General features: G+C 47.9%; 1 protein-coding gene and 1 long non-coding RNA gene across 10 annotated transcripts in view; both read right to left on the bottom strand.

The window, feature by feature from the left end:
- Window positions 1-18,356, bottom strand: part of DEDD2 (death effector domain containing 2) — a 140,100-nt gene that overhangs the window by 22,753 nt on the left and 98,991 nt on the right. For 6 of the 9 annotated variants that reach the window (XR_003852596.1, XM_029576499.1, XM_029576501.1 and 3 more), the window contains exon 5: window positions 11,823-12,223. Coding sequence is in view for 5 of the 9 variants with exons in the window: in XM_029576499.1 (XP_029432359.1) it covers window positions 11,859-12,223 (365 nt within the window). In the remaining 4 variants the exon portion in view is untranslated. Of the gene's footprint in view, window positions 1-10,844; window positions 10,928-11,822; window positions 12,224-18,356 lie in introns of all 9 variants that reach the window. The other 3 variants (XR_003852595.1, XR_003852597.1, XR_003852598.1) reach the window with 1 other exon arrangement.
- Window positions 12,494-16,953, bottom strand: LOC115075764. The gene is made up of 2 exons (XR_003852599.1): window positions 16,762-16,953; window positions 12,494-15,432 (listed from the first exon to the last, which is right to left on the bottom strand). It is a non-coding gene; the product is annotated as an uncharacterized LOC115075764 (long non-coding RNA).

The following is an 18,356-nucleotide window of genomic DNA, read 5'->3' as shown; positions in this document are numbered from 1 at the left end:
GCATCTGACGGACTACGCATTGCTGCTTCACTGGTTCGCAGGGGAGAAGAGAAACCTGTCTCTTAGGGGCCGAGCAAATTCTAAAGCGTAGCTGTGCTGTAGAATATCCAGAACCCATCGGTCTGAAGTAATTTTGACCCACTCTTCGTAGAAGAGGGAGAGACGTCCCCCTATCCTGGGGGTCGAAGTGTGGGCCGGCAATCCTTCATTGGAAGAGGCCCCCCTGAGAGAGGCTCTCTCGAGCTGTTCTCTGGCCATGAAAGGCATGAGACCAGGACTGCGATCTTGAGGAAAGAGGTCTTTTGAAGCCGGTCTGGAATGTCGAAAACACCGCTGTCCCTGGAATCAGTTTCTAGTAGAGTTGAAGGCCCTGGAGGTCAGAGGACGATCTTCCGGCAGCTTATGCACTTTGCTCTCCCCCAGGGATTTGATAATCTGTTCTAGATCCTCAAACAACTTGCCATTGAAGAGGAGAGATCCCAGCTGAGTCTTGGAAGAAGAATCCGACGACCAGAGAAGACGTCTAACAGAAATTCTGATACCATTGATCTGGCCAGGATGTGGAGGAGATCATATAGGGCATCCGCTCCATAGGCTATTACTGCTTCTAGGTGCTCCGCCTGTGGCAGGTCTTGAGTGCCGAGGAGCTACTGGACCCATCTGAGACCTGCATGCTGCATTAGAGAAGTACACACTGCTGCTCTGACCCCCCAAGGCTGATTACCTCAAAATCCTTTTGAGGCAAATTTCGAGCTTCCGATCTAGGTGGTCTCGGAGGGCGGCTCCACCCGTCACCGGGATGGTAGTCCTCTTAGTGACTGCCAAAACTGATGCGTCTGCCTTGGGGACTTTGAGGAGTTCCAGGTACTCCTCTGGGAGAGAATAGAGCTTATCCATAGTCCTTCCAACCCTCAGACTAGCCTCTGGAGAATCCCACTCTCTGGACAATAGTTGTAGAAGCATAGGAGGAAAAGGAAAAATTCTCGCCGGTGGGCACAGGCCAGCAACGACAGGGTCTCCCTTCTTAGTTCCCGTACTGGTACCTGGCACCTCCTGGGGAGCATCAATATTCAATTCCACCAGGACATGGGGGGATGAGAGGATCCCACTCATCCTTTTGAAATAGGCGTAAGACTCATGGATCATCACCTTCCATTTGAATGTAGTCAGCCGGATCATCTTGGTCCGTGTCAGGCACTGTGAGAGGAGCCTGAGGAAACATAGAAATGACGGCAGAAGACCAAACAGCCCATCCAGTCTGCCCAGCAAGCTTCACATTTTTTTCTCATACTTATGTTTCTCTTAGCTCTTTGGTTCTATTTCCCTTCCACTCCCACCATTAATGTAGAGAGCAGTGATGGAGCTGCATCCGAGTGAAATATCAAGCTTGATTAGTTAGGGGTAGTAACCACCGCAATAAGCAAGCTACACCCATGCTTATTTGTTTTACCCAGACTATGTTATTCAGCCCTTATTGGTTGTTTTACTTCTCCCCTGCCATTGAAGCAGGGAGCTATGCTGGATATGCGTGAAGTATCAGTTTTTCTTCTCCCCTGCCAGAAGGACCAGGGAGAACAGGGTTTGGAACCATCCTGACTCGGGAGGACCCCTGAGAGCCCCCTGAAGCATAGAGGGGGGATCAACTAACCTGATCACCTTAGGAGGGGGAGGGCCTGGCGCTGGATCCTGCTGCTGACTTAAGCTGGCTAAATAAGCCTTGTGCAGCAATAGAATAAAATCAGCTGAAAAAAAGGGAGGGACCCCAAAGTTGCCCCCTGAACCGGGGGGGGGGGGGGGGGTCACTGGAGTTAAAAATCAGAGAAGGCAAATATCCAGCATCTGAATCTTCAGAGGGCTGCGATGGAACCGCTGGCACTGAAAACAAAATGGCCGCCGTTCCCACGCTTGTGGGACCGCCCCCCCATCTAGCAGTCGTGCTTGAGAGCACAATATGGAACGCTCAGCCGGCCTCGAGGGACCTTGCCCACCGTGGAGGCAGCTTGAGCATAAGTCTTCGCGGGCTCTCCACATGCAGTGTAGAGAGGATTGCGGCATGGGGGAAGAAACCAAGCAGGTAATAAATGCCCCGAAGGCTGTAAGGAGCGGGTAAGAGAACTAAAAAAACCTCTGCTCAGGGGCAAGGACAACGACCCAATGCTATTTTAGCAGTAAAATTATTATTTTATTTTTTTTTTTACACTAGCTAGCACTGCCCCGAGGAAAGAGACTTCTCAGGGCAGAGTTGTTGTGGTGGTGGGGGGGGAGGGAGGAAGAGGTTGGACCACCAACTTTCACCCCTAGACAGCCAAAACTCAATCTGTGAAAGAAATAATTACAGAACTTACCAAAAGAACCTAAACAGTACAAAGTTAGCCTGCTGCCGGTTCTGCCTGCAAGTGCCTTCAAATAACAGTGAAAAGAAAATTTGTTCTTACCTGAATTTTCTTTACTGTAGTACCACGGATCAGTCCAGACTCCTAGGTTTTGCCTCCCTTCCAAGCAGATGGAGACAGAGCAAGTTGCGACAGACTTTGCCTTATATACCTAGGTGCCACCCACAGTCTGCCAGTATTACATATTGTCAAAGCAGAATGGTACCAAACTAACTATATACAAGAATCATAAACCTAACGGGATCACTAACCCCAACTGCGAACCACGTTCATCAACCAGGGGAACAAGAATAATCTGCAGACCCGAAGAATAAACAAATACAGAAAGAAGCGGACTCTCCCTTACCACTGTACAGCAATCGGGCGGGACTCTGGACTGATCCGTGGTACTACAGGAACGAAAATTATCGAGTAAGAACCAATTTTCTTTTCCCTGTACGTACCCGGATCAGTCCAGACTCCTGGGATGTACCAGAGCTTCACCTACCTGGGATGGGATCTGAAGAGGCCAGCTCTGAGCACACCTTCTCCAAAATTTTCCATATCTGGAGCCTGAACATCCAGCCGGTAATGCCATGCAGACGTATGCAGGGATTTCCATGTAGCCGCTCTACAAATCTCCTGTGGCGAAATGCGAGCGCATTCAGCCCAGGAAGCCACTTGAGAACGTGTACAATGCGCCCGTAGACCTATCAGTAAAGGCTTACCACGTAATAAATACGAGGAATTTATCGCTTGAGCCACCAAGCAATCGTGGTTTTGGACGCCATATTACCTCCTCTTTTCGGACCACTCCAGAGAACAAAACAGATGATCAGAAACCCGAAAATCATTAGTGACTTCAAGATAACGGAGCAAGATCTGGTGCACGTCCAACTTCTGCAAGTCCTTAGAAAGGGATCTGAGCTAACCAGATCTGAAAAAGACTGAAGCTCCACCGATAAAGAAACACCAGAATCCGAAATCCGCAAGAAAGGCTCACGGCAGGACAGAGCCTGAAGTTCAGAAACTCTACGAGCAGAGGAAATTGCCACCAAGAACACTACTTTCAAGCAGGCCGATACAGTACAGTGCGCTCCAGCGGAGTGCACTGTTAACCTGAGATTGGACGTGCTAGCTTTACCCCTTATTCAGTAAGGGGTAATAGCGCGTCGAAAACGCATGTCCAACCCCCCCCCCCCCCGAACCTAATAGCGCCCGCAACATGCAAATGCATGTTGATGGCCTTATTAGGTATTACCGCGTGATACAGTAAGTATCATGTGCAGCCAAGCCGCACATTTTACTTTAAATTAGCGCCTACCCAAAGGTAGGCGTTAATTTCTGTCGGCGCCAGGGAAGTGCACAGAAAAGCAGTAAAAACTGCACCCTCCGACTTAATAGCATGGTGATATTAAGTCGAGGTCCTGAAAGTTAAAAAAAAAAAAAAATAAAAAATTGAAATAGGCCCACGGCTCGAAAACCAGCCGCTCAATTTTGCCAGCGTCCGGTTTCCGAACCCGTGGCTGTCAGCGGGCTCGAGAACAGACGCCGGCAAAATTAAGCGTTGGCTGTCAAACCCGCTGACAGCTGCCGCTTCCTGTCCGTAAAGAGGCACTAGGGACGTGCTAGTGTCCCTAGCGCCTTTGTACCGCCGGCCCTAATTTAAATAAATTAAATTACTGTATTGCATGCACAGGAGTGTCCTGTACGCACACCAGGAGAGCAGGCGCTTGCCCACGATTTTTACTGTATCGGCCAGAAGGTAAGGTCCATTAGGGTGACCCGAGATAAAGGTTCAAACGGAGCAGTGCACAAAGCGGAAAGAACCAAAATTTAGATTCCAAGACGGACAGGGATGATGAACCGGACGTAGTAAATGTGTCACCCCTCGAAGGAAACGAGAAACATCAGGATGCGCAGCCAACGGGAAGCCCCCATTAGAACCACACAAACAACCCAAAGCTGCCACTTGCACTCTCAAGGAACTGCACGATAAACCTTTAACGAGGCCTGCCTGAAGAAAGCCTAAGACATCCGAACGGGCTCCACCTCTCGGGCTATACACCAGGACTCAAAGACCTTCCAAACTTGGACGTAAGAGAGAGAGAGAGAGAGAGAGAGAGAGAGAGAGAAGTGGAAGACTTGCGTGATCTCCCTGGTACACGCATCCGAATAACCCTTGCTTTTTAGACGCTGCCTCTCAAAAGCCATGCTGCTAGACAGAAGCGATCGACCTGGTCGAAACATACGGGCCCCTGATGAAGAAGGTTCGGCAGACACTAACCACAGAGAACCCTCTACTGCCAGGTTTACCAGATCTGTGAACCATGGCTGGCACGGCCACTCGGGAGCCACCACGGCCATGTTCACCACCATATTCCCCAAGGTTGGGGGGGGGGGGGGGGGGGGGTGGGGGGGGGGGGGGGGGATAGGAGACGTAAAGCAGTATCGTGGTTGGCCACGGCAGCACCAGGGCGTCCACCCCTTCTGCTCCAGTGTCCCTTCAGCGGGCATAGAAGCGCGGGGCTTTGGCATTTTTTAATGTTGCCATCAGGTCCATGCAAGGTGTTTCCCACCTGTCGCAGGTGAGTTGAAAAGCCTTATCTGCCAGCTCCCACTCTCCGGGATCTAGATGTAGACTTAGAAAATCTGCGTGTACGTTGTCGACCCCGGCTACGTGAGATGCTGCAATGCCGAGCAGATTCCGTTCCGCCCAGGCGATCAACAGCTGAGCCTCCGTTGGCACTGGACGGCTCTTGGTACCTCCCTGACAATTGATATAAGGCACCGTGGTGGCATTGTCGGACAGAACCCTGACCGACTTCTCCTTGATGAGCGGGAGGAAGGCCTGTAATGCCAGCCAGACCGCCCTGGTCTCCAGACGATTTATGGACCACATACCCTGTACCGATTTTCGCAGACAAACTGCTCCCCAACCAGACAGGCTGGCATCCATGGTGACGACTGTCCAGTCAGGAACAACCAAAAGGAACTCCCCGGGTCAAATTGTCCGACACTAACCACCAATCCAGGCTGGACTGAGCAGAGTCTGTCAAAGGTTGATAAAACTGTTCGGAAACAGGGTTCCACCGGGAGAGTAAAGCTGATTGCAAAGGCCGCATGTGAGCGAAAGCCCAGGGGACCAACTCCAGAGTACAGGCCATGGACCCGAGAACCTGCAAGTAATCCCAAACCGGAGAATGCTTGGAAAGGAAGGCACGCACTTGTCCTTGCAATTTGTCCATTCGGTCGGAGGTTAGGAAAACTCTCCCCTGCTGGGTGTCGAACAAAGCTCCCAAACATTCCAAGGACTGGGAAGGGACAAGATGACTCTTGGCCATGTTCACCACCCAGCCGAGCATAGTTAACAACTGAAGTACCCGCTGGATCGCTTGCTGACAAAGAACCTCTGATTTTGCACGAATCAGCCAATTGTCCAAATATGGATGCACCAACAACCCCTCTCGGCAGAGCTGCGCCGCAACCACTACCATGATTTTGGTAAACGTCCTGGGAGCTATAGCAAGGCCAAAGGGCAGAGCCTGAAACTGGTAATGCTGACCCAAGACTGCAAACCGCAGAAACTTCTGGTGATCCGCTCGGATCCTAACATGCAAATATGCCTCCATCAGATCCAGAGAGGCCAGAAACTCCCCCGGCCGAACTGACACAATCACTGACCGCAACATTTCCCCAGGGAATGCAACGACACCGGTTGACCCATTTTAAGTTGAGAATGGGCCGGAAGGACCCCCTCTTTTTCTGGCACGACGAAATAAGTGGAGTAACATCCTTGATGTTGAGCGGACCGGGGGACCGGTATAATGGTGCTGAGGTCGAGAAGGCGCTGCAAGGTCTGCTTTACCGCCCCACGCTTTGCGGTGTACCCGCAAGGAGAAATCAGAAACTGTGGGCGCGGGCGGCGTGCAAAATCTAATGCGTAGCCGTGTCTTATCACTGAAAGAACCCACTGGTCTGAAGTGATCTTGGTCCACTCCTCGAAAAACAGAGACAGCCTGCCCCCCCCCCCCCCCCCCCGACCATCGGAATTAAGGAGTGGACCGGCCGCCCATCATTGGGCAGACTTTCCGCTAGGGGTGGACTGGGAGGCGCCGGACCTACCGAACCGCCGGCCCCGAAAGGACGAGGGCCAGGCTTGCGGCCAAGCAGCATTTTCTTGAAAGGATGGATTGGACGTTAAGAGGCGTATGGGACCTGGGACCTGCGACTCCCCCCCCCCCCAAAGACGGGACGGGGACAAAAAAGAACCCCTGGACAGAGGTCGATCTTCAGGTAATTTATGGACCTTATTTTTGCCCAAAGACTGGATCATATCCTCTAGCTCCTTGCCAAAGAGCAACTTGCCCTTAAAGGGGAGAGACCCCAGGCTTTGAAAGACACATCCGACCATTTTCATACACAGACGGGCCGAAACCGCAGAAACCATGGAACGAGTGGACGTCCGAAGAAGGTCGTAAAGGGCCTCTGCACTATAGGCCACCACCGCCTCGAGGCAACCGGCCTGACGAGCCTCCTCTTCAGAAAGCGCCTCGTTGGCCAGCAACTGTTGCACCCAGCGAAGCCCAGCACGCAAAGCAAAATTACTACACGTAGCTGCTCGGACTCCCAGGGCAGAGACCTCAAATCTTTTTAAGCTGCAACTCTTAACTTTCGATCCTTGAGAGCCGTGGATCCTGTGACTGGAACTGTTGTCTTCTTTGTGACCGCGGAAACCACAGAGTCCACCTTTGGCACCCGAAGAATCTCCAACGCCTCCTCTGATAGAGGACAAAGCTTGTCCATTGCCTTTGTAACCTTTAGTCCCAAAACAGGGGTGTCTCATTCCCTAAACAGGAGATCCCATTCCATTTTTTGGCTACAGAAGGAAGTAGGTGGGCCTCGCAGGCCCAACAAAACCGGATCCATAGATCCCAACTGCGTTTCGGCCGGCGGCACCTCAATTCCTAATTCTGCCAAGATGGTGGGGATAAGAGGGCCCAGTTCCTCTTTGCAGAACAGACGAACTACTTTAAGGTCATCACCCTCAATGGCCTGGGACCCTCAGCTAGCACTCTGCTTGAGGTCCCCATCCCAGTCTACCCCCCTCGGGGGCTGGGGCTGGGTCGGGATATCCTTAACATCCGGATCAGCCTCCTCAGAGGATGTGTCTGTATCCTCCTGCGGAGGTATCGCCCGGACCGGGCGCTTAGACTTGGGAGCCCCCATGGTCCCTCTGACTGGGGCCGCTTCAGAGGGTGAGAAAGAGACAGACAAGCTCCCCCTGTCAAACCCATGCTTTTTATTAAGTTTCCTTTCCTTAAAAGCTTTGTGCATCAGCAACACAGTCTGACGTAAGAGAGGACTCCGAATCATCAGACTCCGTATTAGGAGTGTCCCCCTGTGCAGCTGGTATAGGCCAAGCAAGAGATTTAGGCCGTGGAGGCAGCTGCTGTGGCGATAATGGCAGCAGGAGATTCCCCTCCCCTATCAGAGCCGCCGGAGAGCAAGAGGACAAAATGGCGCAGTTTCCTGTGCTTAGCGGGAACGGCCGAGAAGAGAGGCAGGGTTGCAAAGCCCATCGAAACGGTCCACCCCTGTAAAACTACCCTGCCCGGGCTAACGGAGGTGCCTTCGATGCCGGGGATGCAGGCTGAACACAGCCCATCCCGTGACAGATGCCCACGGCCGGATCTGCACACTCTACATGCTGCCCCGCGCGGCATAAGGCCGACCTCGGGGGAAAAAGCGAACGAGAGAAAACAAAGAAAAAAAAATTAGAAACTCCAAACAGCCCACTCCCGATCTGACGCCGCAGGAGTAAGAGAGGAAACACCACTTCAATTTAATATCTAAATAAGCAAGAGTTTCTTTTTTTTTTTCTAGCCTGTCACTGAACCCGCAGGCCTTGGCGCTGAGGCAGTCCCATTGGGGTGAGTGATCCGGGCTCCCTGGTATCACCCCAAGCTCTAGTGCACTGGTGGTAGCATAGGGACCTCGACCCTTAGCCGCAGTCATCGTGCACACCGGGAGGATGTCCCCCTCAGGACCTAGCCAGCTCCCGGGAGCCTGCCTGATACTCTCCGATCGAAGGACAGCTTCTGTTCCTGCTTCTAAGCTTCTCCTCTGATTTTTTTTTCAAAAAAACTTTAACCAAAAGTCTGAGCCGTAACTCCTCTCTATACTAGCTACCTTTTTTTTTTTTTTTTAAAGAACTAGGCCAGACAGTGTTGCAACCCTTCCATCTTCTGGAGACAGAGTAATACTGGCAGACTGTGGGTGGCACCTAGGTATATAAGGCAGAGTCTGTCAAAACTTGCTCTGTCTCCATCTGCTGGAAGGGAGGCAAAACCCAGGAGTCTGGACTGATCCGGGTACGTACAGGGAACAAGCATTGAGACACTTTTTTTTTTTTTTTTTTTAACTTGATCCATCCACAACAGAGAGGAATAGCAAGAAATTAGAGGAGAAAATCTAATCCTCTGAAACTTTACAAGGGGACCTCAGGAATCTACAACCTTCATCTGCTGGAGTCAGAGAAATACTGAAGGGATGCAGAGGGCGCCCTTCAAGCTCTTCTCTGACTCCATCTGCTGGAAGGGGTACATAACCCACTGTTTGGACTGATCTGGGTACGAACAGGGAATGAAGGTCGGGGTTGCCGAGCTCATTGCTTACACGGCCATCTTGAGCACCCCCACCACTATTTTCTGACACAGTCCACCTGACCTTCTTACAAGGACTTGTCTTCCTCAGGCCTCCTCCTGCATGCTTCCGAGTAAAAAAAGATCTATTTCTCTGATCATATGAAGATGACTTGGCAGACTTCCCTAGACAATAGCACCTAATACCCTAAAACAGAGGCCTGCTGGGAAGCCCCTTCCAGATTTAGGCTTATCCTCAAGAAATTTTAGTAATTTGGAATCAGTTTAATCAACTTCTCCAAATCCTCCCCAAACAGAAGCTCCTCCTGATAACTTCCCTAAGCAAGACTTGACCAGGCATCTGCTGACCAGTTACGGAGCCACAACATACCCTGCGGACAACGAAGCATGCATTCACATAGCTGTGGTCTAGATGAGATTATACAGAACAGCTAGAAAGGCAAGACCAGACTCCAAATTTTCTGCGACACTCTCCTCTGAAAGCCCCACTGGCACTTGCTGGGTCCAGTGTAAGCAGGCCCTAGCCATATAGCTACCAAACACCACTGTTCAAAGCGCCAAAGCAGCTACCTTGAAGTTCTACTTAAGGAAGAGACCCAGAATTTCTATCCTGCTTATCCCCGAGGGCCACCACCCCCCTCTTAGTGACTGCCAAAATCAGTACAGCCATCTTAGGGAAATTCAGAAGCTTCAAGGCCTCATCTAGCAGAGGATATAGCTTGGCCATAGCATGGCCCACTCTGACCGGCCTTTGGAATGTCCCACTCTGCAGAAATGAGGGCCTTTGGAACCCTATAGAAAGCTCACTGCCAAGCCCCAAAATCCTTTCAGGATCAGATCCTCATCCTCCAGCAGGAGCTCTGCTCGCTGCTCCTTAATGCTTAACTCTGCCAGCACCTGTGTAATCAAAGTCTGTATTTCTTCCCTCTTGAAAATCAAAGCCATCTGGAGATCCCCATCTGCTATTGGAATCTTCTTTTTCCAGAGGAGAACTATCCAGATCATCCTTTATTCCCTCTTCACACAACAGCCCCTGCAAGAGGGCATCCGCTGAACCATCCAACCCGTAACCCCAATCCAGTCCCACCTCCTTCCTATCCTTCTTAGGGTGGGACAACATCACCAGAAGATCCTCTGGAGCACCTCACTTAATTAAAATAAGCATAGGGCATTAACAGAACAATTCAAGGGAAAAAAAATCTCTTCAAGAGAGGATTGCCTACTCAGAAAAAGGCCTGTTCCCCCTGGAGCTCTCCCCAAACTCAGACTGTGGTTTCAGAGCTGCCTGTAATCACTCCTCCCCCAATGCAACTGCCACAAATTCATTTTAGAACCGACTGGAGCAACTATCGCTTCCTACCACCTTCCCTGGCACAAGCCCGGCAGAGCCCAGTTCCTGACATGCTGCCACATGGGTAGGGAGCAGCTCCCCTGAAGGCCCACCTGCTGCTGGGGGGGGTGGCCTGCTTCTGTACTGGCAGTCAAAAAAAAAAAAAAAAAGTCAACCACACCATGGCCTGATTTGCCCTCCCAGCATTATAGGGCTGAACCTTTTGAAGGAGGTAAAAGCTGAAGGAATGAATCCTCTCCAACTATGCTCATCCTCTACTATTTTTTTTTTAATCCTCTAAAAAGATAGGCAACTAAAAACACTGATAAGTTTCCCTGCTTGAAGTCTTCGCCCAAGACCAGAGCACCAGGAGGCAGGCAAAGGAGGAGGAGGAGCAGCAAGCACTACTGGTTTTCAAATCCCCTCAACACCAGGGCTCAGCCAGTTAAAAAAAGGGTCACCAAACCCCCTGCTCACCCTATCCTCAGATGGCTGGGGAATGGGGAACCACTTGCCAAGCCTCAGAGACCATCCATCAATTTCATAGACACACCTATTTGCTGGAGACAGAGAAATACTTTAAGACACAGCACGTGGCACAGTGCTTTATAAGGCTGTTTTGCACAGAAGCTCTTCTCCTCCTGGTAAGGTAGAAAAACTCATGTATCTGGATTGGACCATTACAGACTATCAAGAAAAGGAAGATAAGTCACAGGGAGCTGAAGAAGCGACCATCACCAACAATGTGACCTACACAGGAGCAGAGTAGCTCAAAAGGGGCTTTTCATCGGCTCAGCAAGAACCATGTCAATACCCTGCAACACTGTGGGAGACTTCAGCTTAAGAAAGCCACATCTTAATCCAACAACTAAAAGTTATGCAAAAATAAAGGTTCTTTCCTGAATTGTGAGAATCAAATGCATGATGTGAGCCCTAAATTTTTTTTTTTAGGTTCAACTATGAAAGATGTAGTGAAGTTCAAGCATTTTGTGTGGGGGTGGGTAGGATGGGGTCAGAAGGGATCCAGGGCGCTGCCCTCACACCAGACCTCTTCCACTTAAAAATCATAAGACCTTTTGGTAGACATAAAATTCTGAATATTTTCTCTTATGTTTTAATGTAAGACAGATACATTCAACAAGTTCAGCAGGGAGGTGGAAAAAGGAACTGGGGAGAGCTGCAGGGCTCAATGTTAAACCTACCATGTATGATACAGAAAGGCTTCTGCCTTTTTCAAAGAGCTTGAATATTCTGTCCATTCAATGCTAGTCACAAGACTTATCTGAGTAACTACAGTGAACTGTGTCTTCAGAGAAAAGTTTCCTTATAACCAACTCTCCTGTCCAAGTACGGAACCCAGGGACAGTTTAATGGGACACAAGAGGCAAAGGTTTTGAGAACTGAAATTATTTTGTTTGAACATAATAAGACATAATGCACTGAGTACTTCCTTACACCATCCTGAGATATGCACTTCCTCCAGATGCTCCATCACTGAGGTATGTTCTCTAGTAGCAGCTTCCTTCCTTCCTCATAATCATCTTCGTCCACGTTCACCAAGAGCCGGATGGCCTCCTGTCCAACAGCCTCTTTCAGAGAGTCTGTGATGAAGACACCCTTTAGGGCCTCTAACAGTGAGCCATTCATGTAGTCATTCCAGAAAGCATCCAGATAGGACAGCTCGGAAAACTTGATGTCACAGATGATGGAACCCAGGTTCCGGGACTTCAAGATAGTAGTGGACTGACCGAATACATCAAACTGCTTTTCTAATGCATTTTGCTTGTTAGAGAGCACATTCTGTCGCAGCACTGGCTCATGCTCACAGTACTCTGCCCGTACCCGTAGCCGAATACCTGGTGGAGAATAGTAAGGGGGGGGGGGGGGGGGGGGGGAGGTAAGACAGGGAAGAGAAAAAAAAGAAGGGGGGAAAAAATTTTAAAGCATTAATAAAAATCCTCAAATAGCTAAGCCACAGAAAAAAAAAAAAAAAGAGACATTGTCATGCAGTTTAAGCTGTTTCAGGATAGTTTTAGAACTTGTAACGGATATCCCTCTTTTAGATTAAATATACAGAGAGATTGTTTGAAGGAATAGAAACTGGAAATATTTAATGTGCAAGAAGCTTCAATGAAAGAAAAACAAATTCCATTATCCTTCAGCAAACTTTCACTTAATAGTAAGTAGTGTCAGAAATAATGCCCTGGACATGTCTATTTCCCAAACTGGGATGGTATAAGCTGTAGCAGGGAAGCATTTATGCTCCTACACTGAAAGGGCGAAATGAAAGGCCTACAGAAACAGCTGTGGAATAGCTGAAATATATGTACTGCACAAACAGAAGTCTGCACTATGCGCACTTTTCCATCTCACCAGTTATGTTTTCATTATTTTATAAAGGAAGAAAAACTAGTGGGTCTGACTTTGTGATTTTGCAGAGTACAAATATTACAATCAAAAGCATGTGATTGATTTCTTACATACGCTTAACAATGGCCAAGAACTTTTCCTCTTTATGTCTCTTTCTTGTGGAGCATCAACCTGTGGAAGCATCAACTTGAGTGCAATCATATTTGCCCCCCACCCGGAACAAAACTCTGGAGGGATGATGTGCCCTCAGTTAAAAACAGTCCTATAGCATAAGATGTCAATTCTGTTCTTGTGATACAGCTTTTGAGGTTCTGTTCTCTGTGGTCAGAATAATATATGACATGCATGTGTGGAAATTACTTCCAACCTATGAAATGTTATTGTTTGAGGATGGGTTAAGCTGACCAAAAAAAAAATTCTTCCCACTACTTCCCAAAAAAACAAAGATTTCCCTCTGTTCGGTTCTAATGTTACTACTAGACCACATTGACTTTGCTGTTATGGCAGAGTAATCGCATTACAGTGTTTGAAGGATGAAGGATTGAAGAACCCCCAAACTCCACCCCCCACCCCCCCAACCAAGGCAGTAAACAGTTTTCAGCCAATGCTTTGGCAGAACAAGGACTTGTGTAGAGAGTGGAGATAAAGTGGCCTCTTGCCAACCTATGCTCAAAGCTGCATGTCCTTTACATGTTCCCCATTGAATACTTCCAGCTTGGTGTTGTTCTAGAGGTTCCGCAAACCAGTGTTGAACTGAAATGGATAAATTGGAAATCAATGTTTTTTCTCTTTTCCCTAAGCCAATATAAGCATCTGCTTTCTGCAGCTAAGCAGATTTTCAAATGGGGGGGGAAAGGATATGGTGGAAAACCACCAATAGGAGAAAGACGACAGCTTAGTCTCACTTTTGGAGATCAATCTTTTGGACATCATCTCCCACTCACCCCAATTAGCATGGTTAACAGGCCATCTATGACCTGCCCTCCATGCTCCCCCTTCCCCCAAATACCCTTCTAAAAACCAAAATTGGATAGTTTTCATTTAAATGTTTATAACAGATTCACCTCAATATATGTGTTTACAGGCAGAGAAGCACAGAACTTGTAGCTTTACTGAAACAAGATACAACAGAAACATAGTTACAAAAGCATGGACCATTTTTCAGAAGAGTATTTCATTTATAAACATATCAGGCAAAGAAATATAAATCCACTAGCTCTAAGAACTCGCTGATCTCAGAGACATTTAGAATATAGATATAAAATGCTGATGCACCCTAACAGAACAGTTAGAAATATTTTCCCCAAGTTACATTCCAGCTTCTTCTAGTCAGTACTGACTGGCTCAGGACTATTTTAAAAACAGTTCAAGCACCATGAGCCATATGTGCTGGGGAGACTGCTCCTACCCTACCCTTCCACATTTAGAACAGGAGTGAATATCATGCAACTCTTCTCCTGGAAAAGGAGAGAAACCATAGTTCCTGCATTTAAAGATTAACATTTCAATATACAATCCAGGCACTGTTCCCCTTTGCACTGCTGATTTTGCATTGACTATTAGCATTTAGGTTTAGAGGACAGAAAATTTAAAAAGTTTATGAACTATGTATGATCCATCAGGTACAGTAAATTTATTCAAGTCTCCATGAGGAAACCCAAAACTTCTAAAAGGCAAAATTTGTAGTTTTTCCCTAGGATGCACTGGCACACAAGACTTTGTTTGTTTTTAAGGATGCAAGTCTCCAAAAATTAAAACAGAGTCAAATCTGGGCTGAGTTATCCCATACAGCAGCTGGCATATTACCACCACAAATTATGCCACACCCTCCTTGCCCCTCTAGTTCTTGCAGCAGTGACACCATCAATCCAAGCACAGCAGTGCCCAAGCTGATCAGGTGACCTAGATCACAAACAGCACCCTATTAGATCTCTTTTCAGTTTTGAAGCAGTAGGGTCCGATTGTAAATAGAACAGTTGCTTTATCTAGTTATTCTTTTAAGAGCACAACATTCCTTCTCTTCCTCTCTGGGCCTTTCAACTCTGTTCCAATGTATCTTTTATACTTGTTACACTCACACATCACCCCCTCCCCCAATCTGACAAGTCATTCATTGTTCATGCTAAAATGCATACGTCACACAAAATATTCATACAGGATTGCTGAGCAGGTTCAGTACAGCAGTACCCAGATTTTACTGAGATTCTTCCCAGTGAAAAAACAGTCACAACTTCCAAATACTGTCCCCTCAGGAACAAAATGAACTCAAAACAGAAGTCAGGCGATTTAGAGCAAATTTGCTTGCTGTCAACTGATTATATGTAATTTGTATTTTGCTAATACTGCTGCTTTCACTTAGCAATGCTCCTTTTGGTAATGTTATGGTTCTGTGAAGACATGTAGTGCCCTTTCCCAATTAAGAGGGAAAGAACATCTCTCCCCAGCACTGCAACAGCCAGGGCCAACGAGAAATAGCACATTAGACTAGTCCCTTTCTTTTCATTTTACACTGTCTGCTAGTATAGCAACATTATTTGGTTTTGTTTTTTCAAAGAGCAACTTTCAAGTAAGAAGGGATGCAGACGCAGAAGAAAAGAACAACCTTGTGTTTTTTTAATCCCAAGTTTACCAGTGTCTGTTACTGCAACAGCTTGTCTGTGCGGCTACTTATGCTTTTTTCCATGGTCGATCTTAACTGTGGACCGAGAGAAACAGGTTGAGCTTTTAGCACACAGTACATTTTGCAGCAAGAAAATCAAAATCACTGATACTGAATAAAAAGGAATAAAAAAGGAAAAATGAAAACAAGTACATTTCCTTTCAACTGAGTGAAACAAAAATAGGCAAGGCCCTTCTCTCTCTCAAATGCTGCAGATATCAGAAATTTGTAGGAACGAGGGTAAAAGAGGGAGGCAGCATGTGAAGAAGGGAGAAGCAGCATATGAAAGAGGCTGAATCTGGTGCAGCAGGGCAGTGAATCCTGTTGTCACTTTGAAGAGATACTTGAATGTCCTATTTCTCCTTTTCATGTAGTATTTACAAGGACAATTTAACAAGGATTTTCACCTTATTCTCAAAACAACGCAAATACTTTACAAAAAAGATGGAGGGACACAAACCAAAAAGCTTCAGGTCTGTCCATGCCTCCCACTGCAAATGTTTAAAGTCAAGTTTCCAATTATTCTGTATCCATTTCTATCTTTGCAGTATAGAATTAGCTTTAAGGAAAGCCAAGATGTAACATAAGTAGCATCAGTAAACAAGACAGACCCAAAGATTCCCATTAACCTTCAAATTCTCGAACAGCTATGTAGTCATTGTGTAATTATACAGTATGACAAGAACTCAGATAAGTGCTCTGTTAATGGGATCTGGGAGGGCTAGTGACTGTTTTAGAAGAACTTGGGTACTGGCCTAAAGGCTCAAAAGAGTGGGAAAGGGGGGCGGGGGTGGAGGAATGGAGGATGATGAGTAGTTTTTTTTTTTATCATAGTAACAATTAAGGGAATACTGCAGCAAACACATGCGGAATGAAATGATTTCTAATATCTGCAGCACAAATTCTTTATGTATTAAAACATGAAAATATTAACACATTGTCATTCATCCTCTATAGAGGTGGTTGCAACGCTGCAGAAAGCGCACTCCAGCTTTTAAGAAAGGGAATCTACAGGGCTTTAGCCTCTACATGGAAAGGTGAGCTTCAGCCCCCAGAATATAGATACAAATTGGCTGCCTAGCTCCAGCAGCTAAATATAAACAAGGCCCTTTAGCCAGGCAAACTCCTCTCACAGACCATGCACTGACTGGTTTGCACTGCAACCCATCTAGAGCACTATCTGCGAATAGTTTGCTGGATCTCAGCAATTACATACCCTGATCTGTTCTATCTGGTTTCTAGGGGCTTCTATTACTACTTAGCCCAGCATGCAACAGGAGAGTGCTGGCACTGTTCTTGCCCCTCCCCAGCTTCAAGTCACACTACGCTTTCAGACTTCGTTTGTTTTGTAATGCATACATTTACCTTTTCGATTATGCTCGTGTGAGAATGTTCTGAAAGTCTGTGTGAGACTTTGTCTCAATAATCATCAACCTTTGCTCAGTATACCTGGAATTTAAATGCTGGTTTGAGAGACAAGGTCAACAGCAACATCAATGGTCAACAAGATTTCGGTGACTTGAGAATGTACCAGTCAAAAAACTTTCAAAATGTTAAAAGAAAATTACTTCTTACCTGCTAATTTTCGTTCCTGTAGTACTAGGATCAGTCCAGACGGTGGGTTATGTCCCCCGTCCAGCAGATGGAGTCAGAATAAAGTTTTGAGGGTGCTGGTATATAAGCTGGTGCACCCTCCTAGATCCTCAGTATCGAGAATATCAAAGCCAAGCCAGAGGACTGGACAGAGCAAGGATGATGGATCAAGCATAAGTGCAACCAAAAGGCTTAAACTGCGAACAAATTTATGCAACGTGCAATGAGAACTGTCGAACAGAACAACACACAAAAGACAACTACCCCCGAAGGGGAAGAGCAGAGAACAGAAGGACAGGAGATAATAATCGAGCAGGTTCACACCGGGTGGGCGTCTGGACTGATCCTAGTACTACAGGAACGAAAATTAGCAGGTAAGAAGTAATTTTCTTTTCCCTGTACGTACAGGATCAGTCCAGACGGTGGGATGTACCAAAGCTTCCCTAAACCGGGTGGGTCCCTGAGAACCCTGCTCGAAGTACCCTGTCCCCAAACGAACCAGCCTCCGCTGCCGGTACATGGAGTTTGTAGTGTCTGGAAAAAGTGTGGAGAGACTTCCAAGTCGCCGCCCGGCAGATTTCTTGTATGGAGACGAGTTGAGACTCTGCATGGGAAGTGGCCTGGGCCCGCAAAGAATGCGCCTTGATGCCCGCCGGAGGATCCTTCCCGGAACCAATGTAAGCAGCAGCCACCGTCTCCTTGAGCCAGCGCGCGATGGTAGTCTTTGACGCCTGTTGGCCCTTTCTAGCACCAGACCAAAGGACAAAGAGATGATCGGATATTCGAAATTCGTTCGTCACCTCCAAATAGCGAAGAATCGCTCGTTTAACATCCAGGCACCGAAGCGCCGCAGGGGCGTCCCCTGGGAAGGCTGGAAGTTCCACCACCTGGTTCATGTGAAACGAGGAGACCACCTTAGGCAAGAACGAGGGAACCGTTCGCAGAGAAACCCCGGAGTCCGTGAACCGCAGGAAGGGCTCCCTGCACGACAGCGCCTGTAGCTCTGAGATACGCCTTGCCGAGGCTATTGCAACCAGGAAAATCGTCTTTAGGGTGACGTCCTTGATGGAAGCCTGACGCAAAGGCTCGAAGGGAAGCCCTCCCAGGGCACGTAGCACCAAGTTGAGATTCCAGGAGGAGCATAGAGGACGCACCGGCGGCCGCAAGTGCTTGACGCCCCTGAGGAACCGGGATATGTCCGGATGGGATGACAGATCCGGCCTGCCTGAGGCGCGAGCCAAGGACGCGAGGGCTGACATCTGCACTCGGAGCGAATTGTAGGAAAGACCCTTTTCCAGCCCGTCCTGCAAAAACGCCAGGATGTAATGTCGGGAAGCCGCGGTCGCGAGGGCACCCCGCGCCGAGCA

This window comes from Rhinatrema bivittatum, chromosome 14 (genome assembly GCF_901001135.1).
Source record: "Rhinatrema bivittatum chromosome 14, aRhiBiv1.1, whole genome shotgun sequence".
NCBI lineage: Eukaryota > Metazoa > Chordata > Amphibia > Gymnophiona > Rhinatrematidae > Rhinatrema > Rhinatrema bivittatum.
Note: the sequence above shows the minus strand (reverse complement) of the source record. Positions and strands in the feature narration are given on the sequence as shown.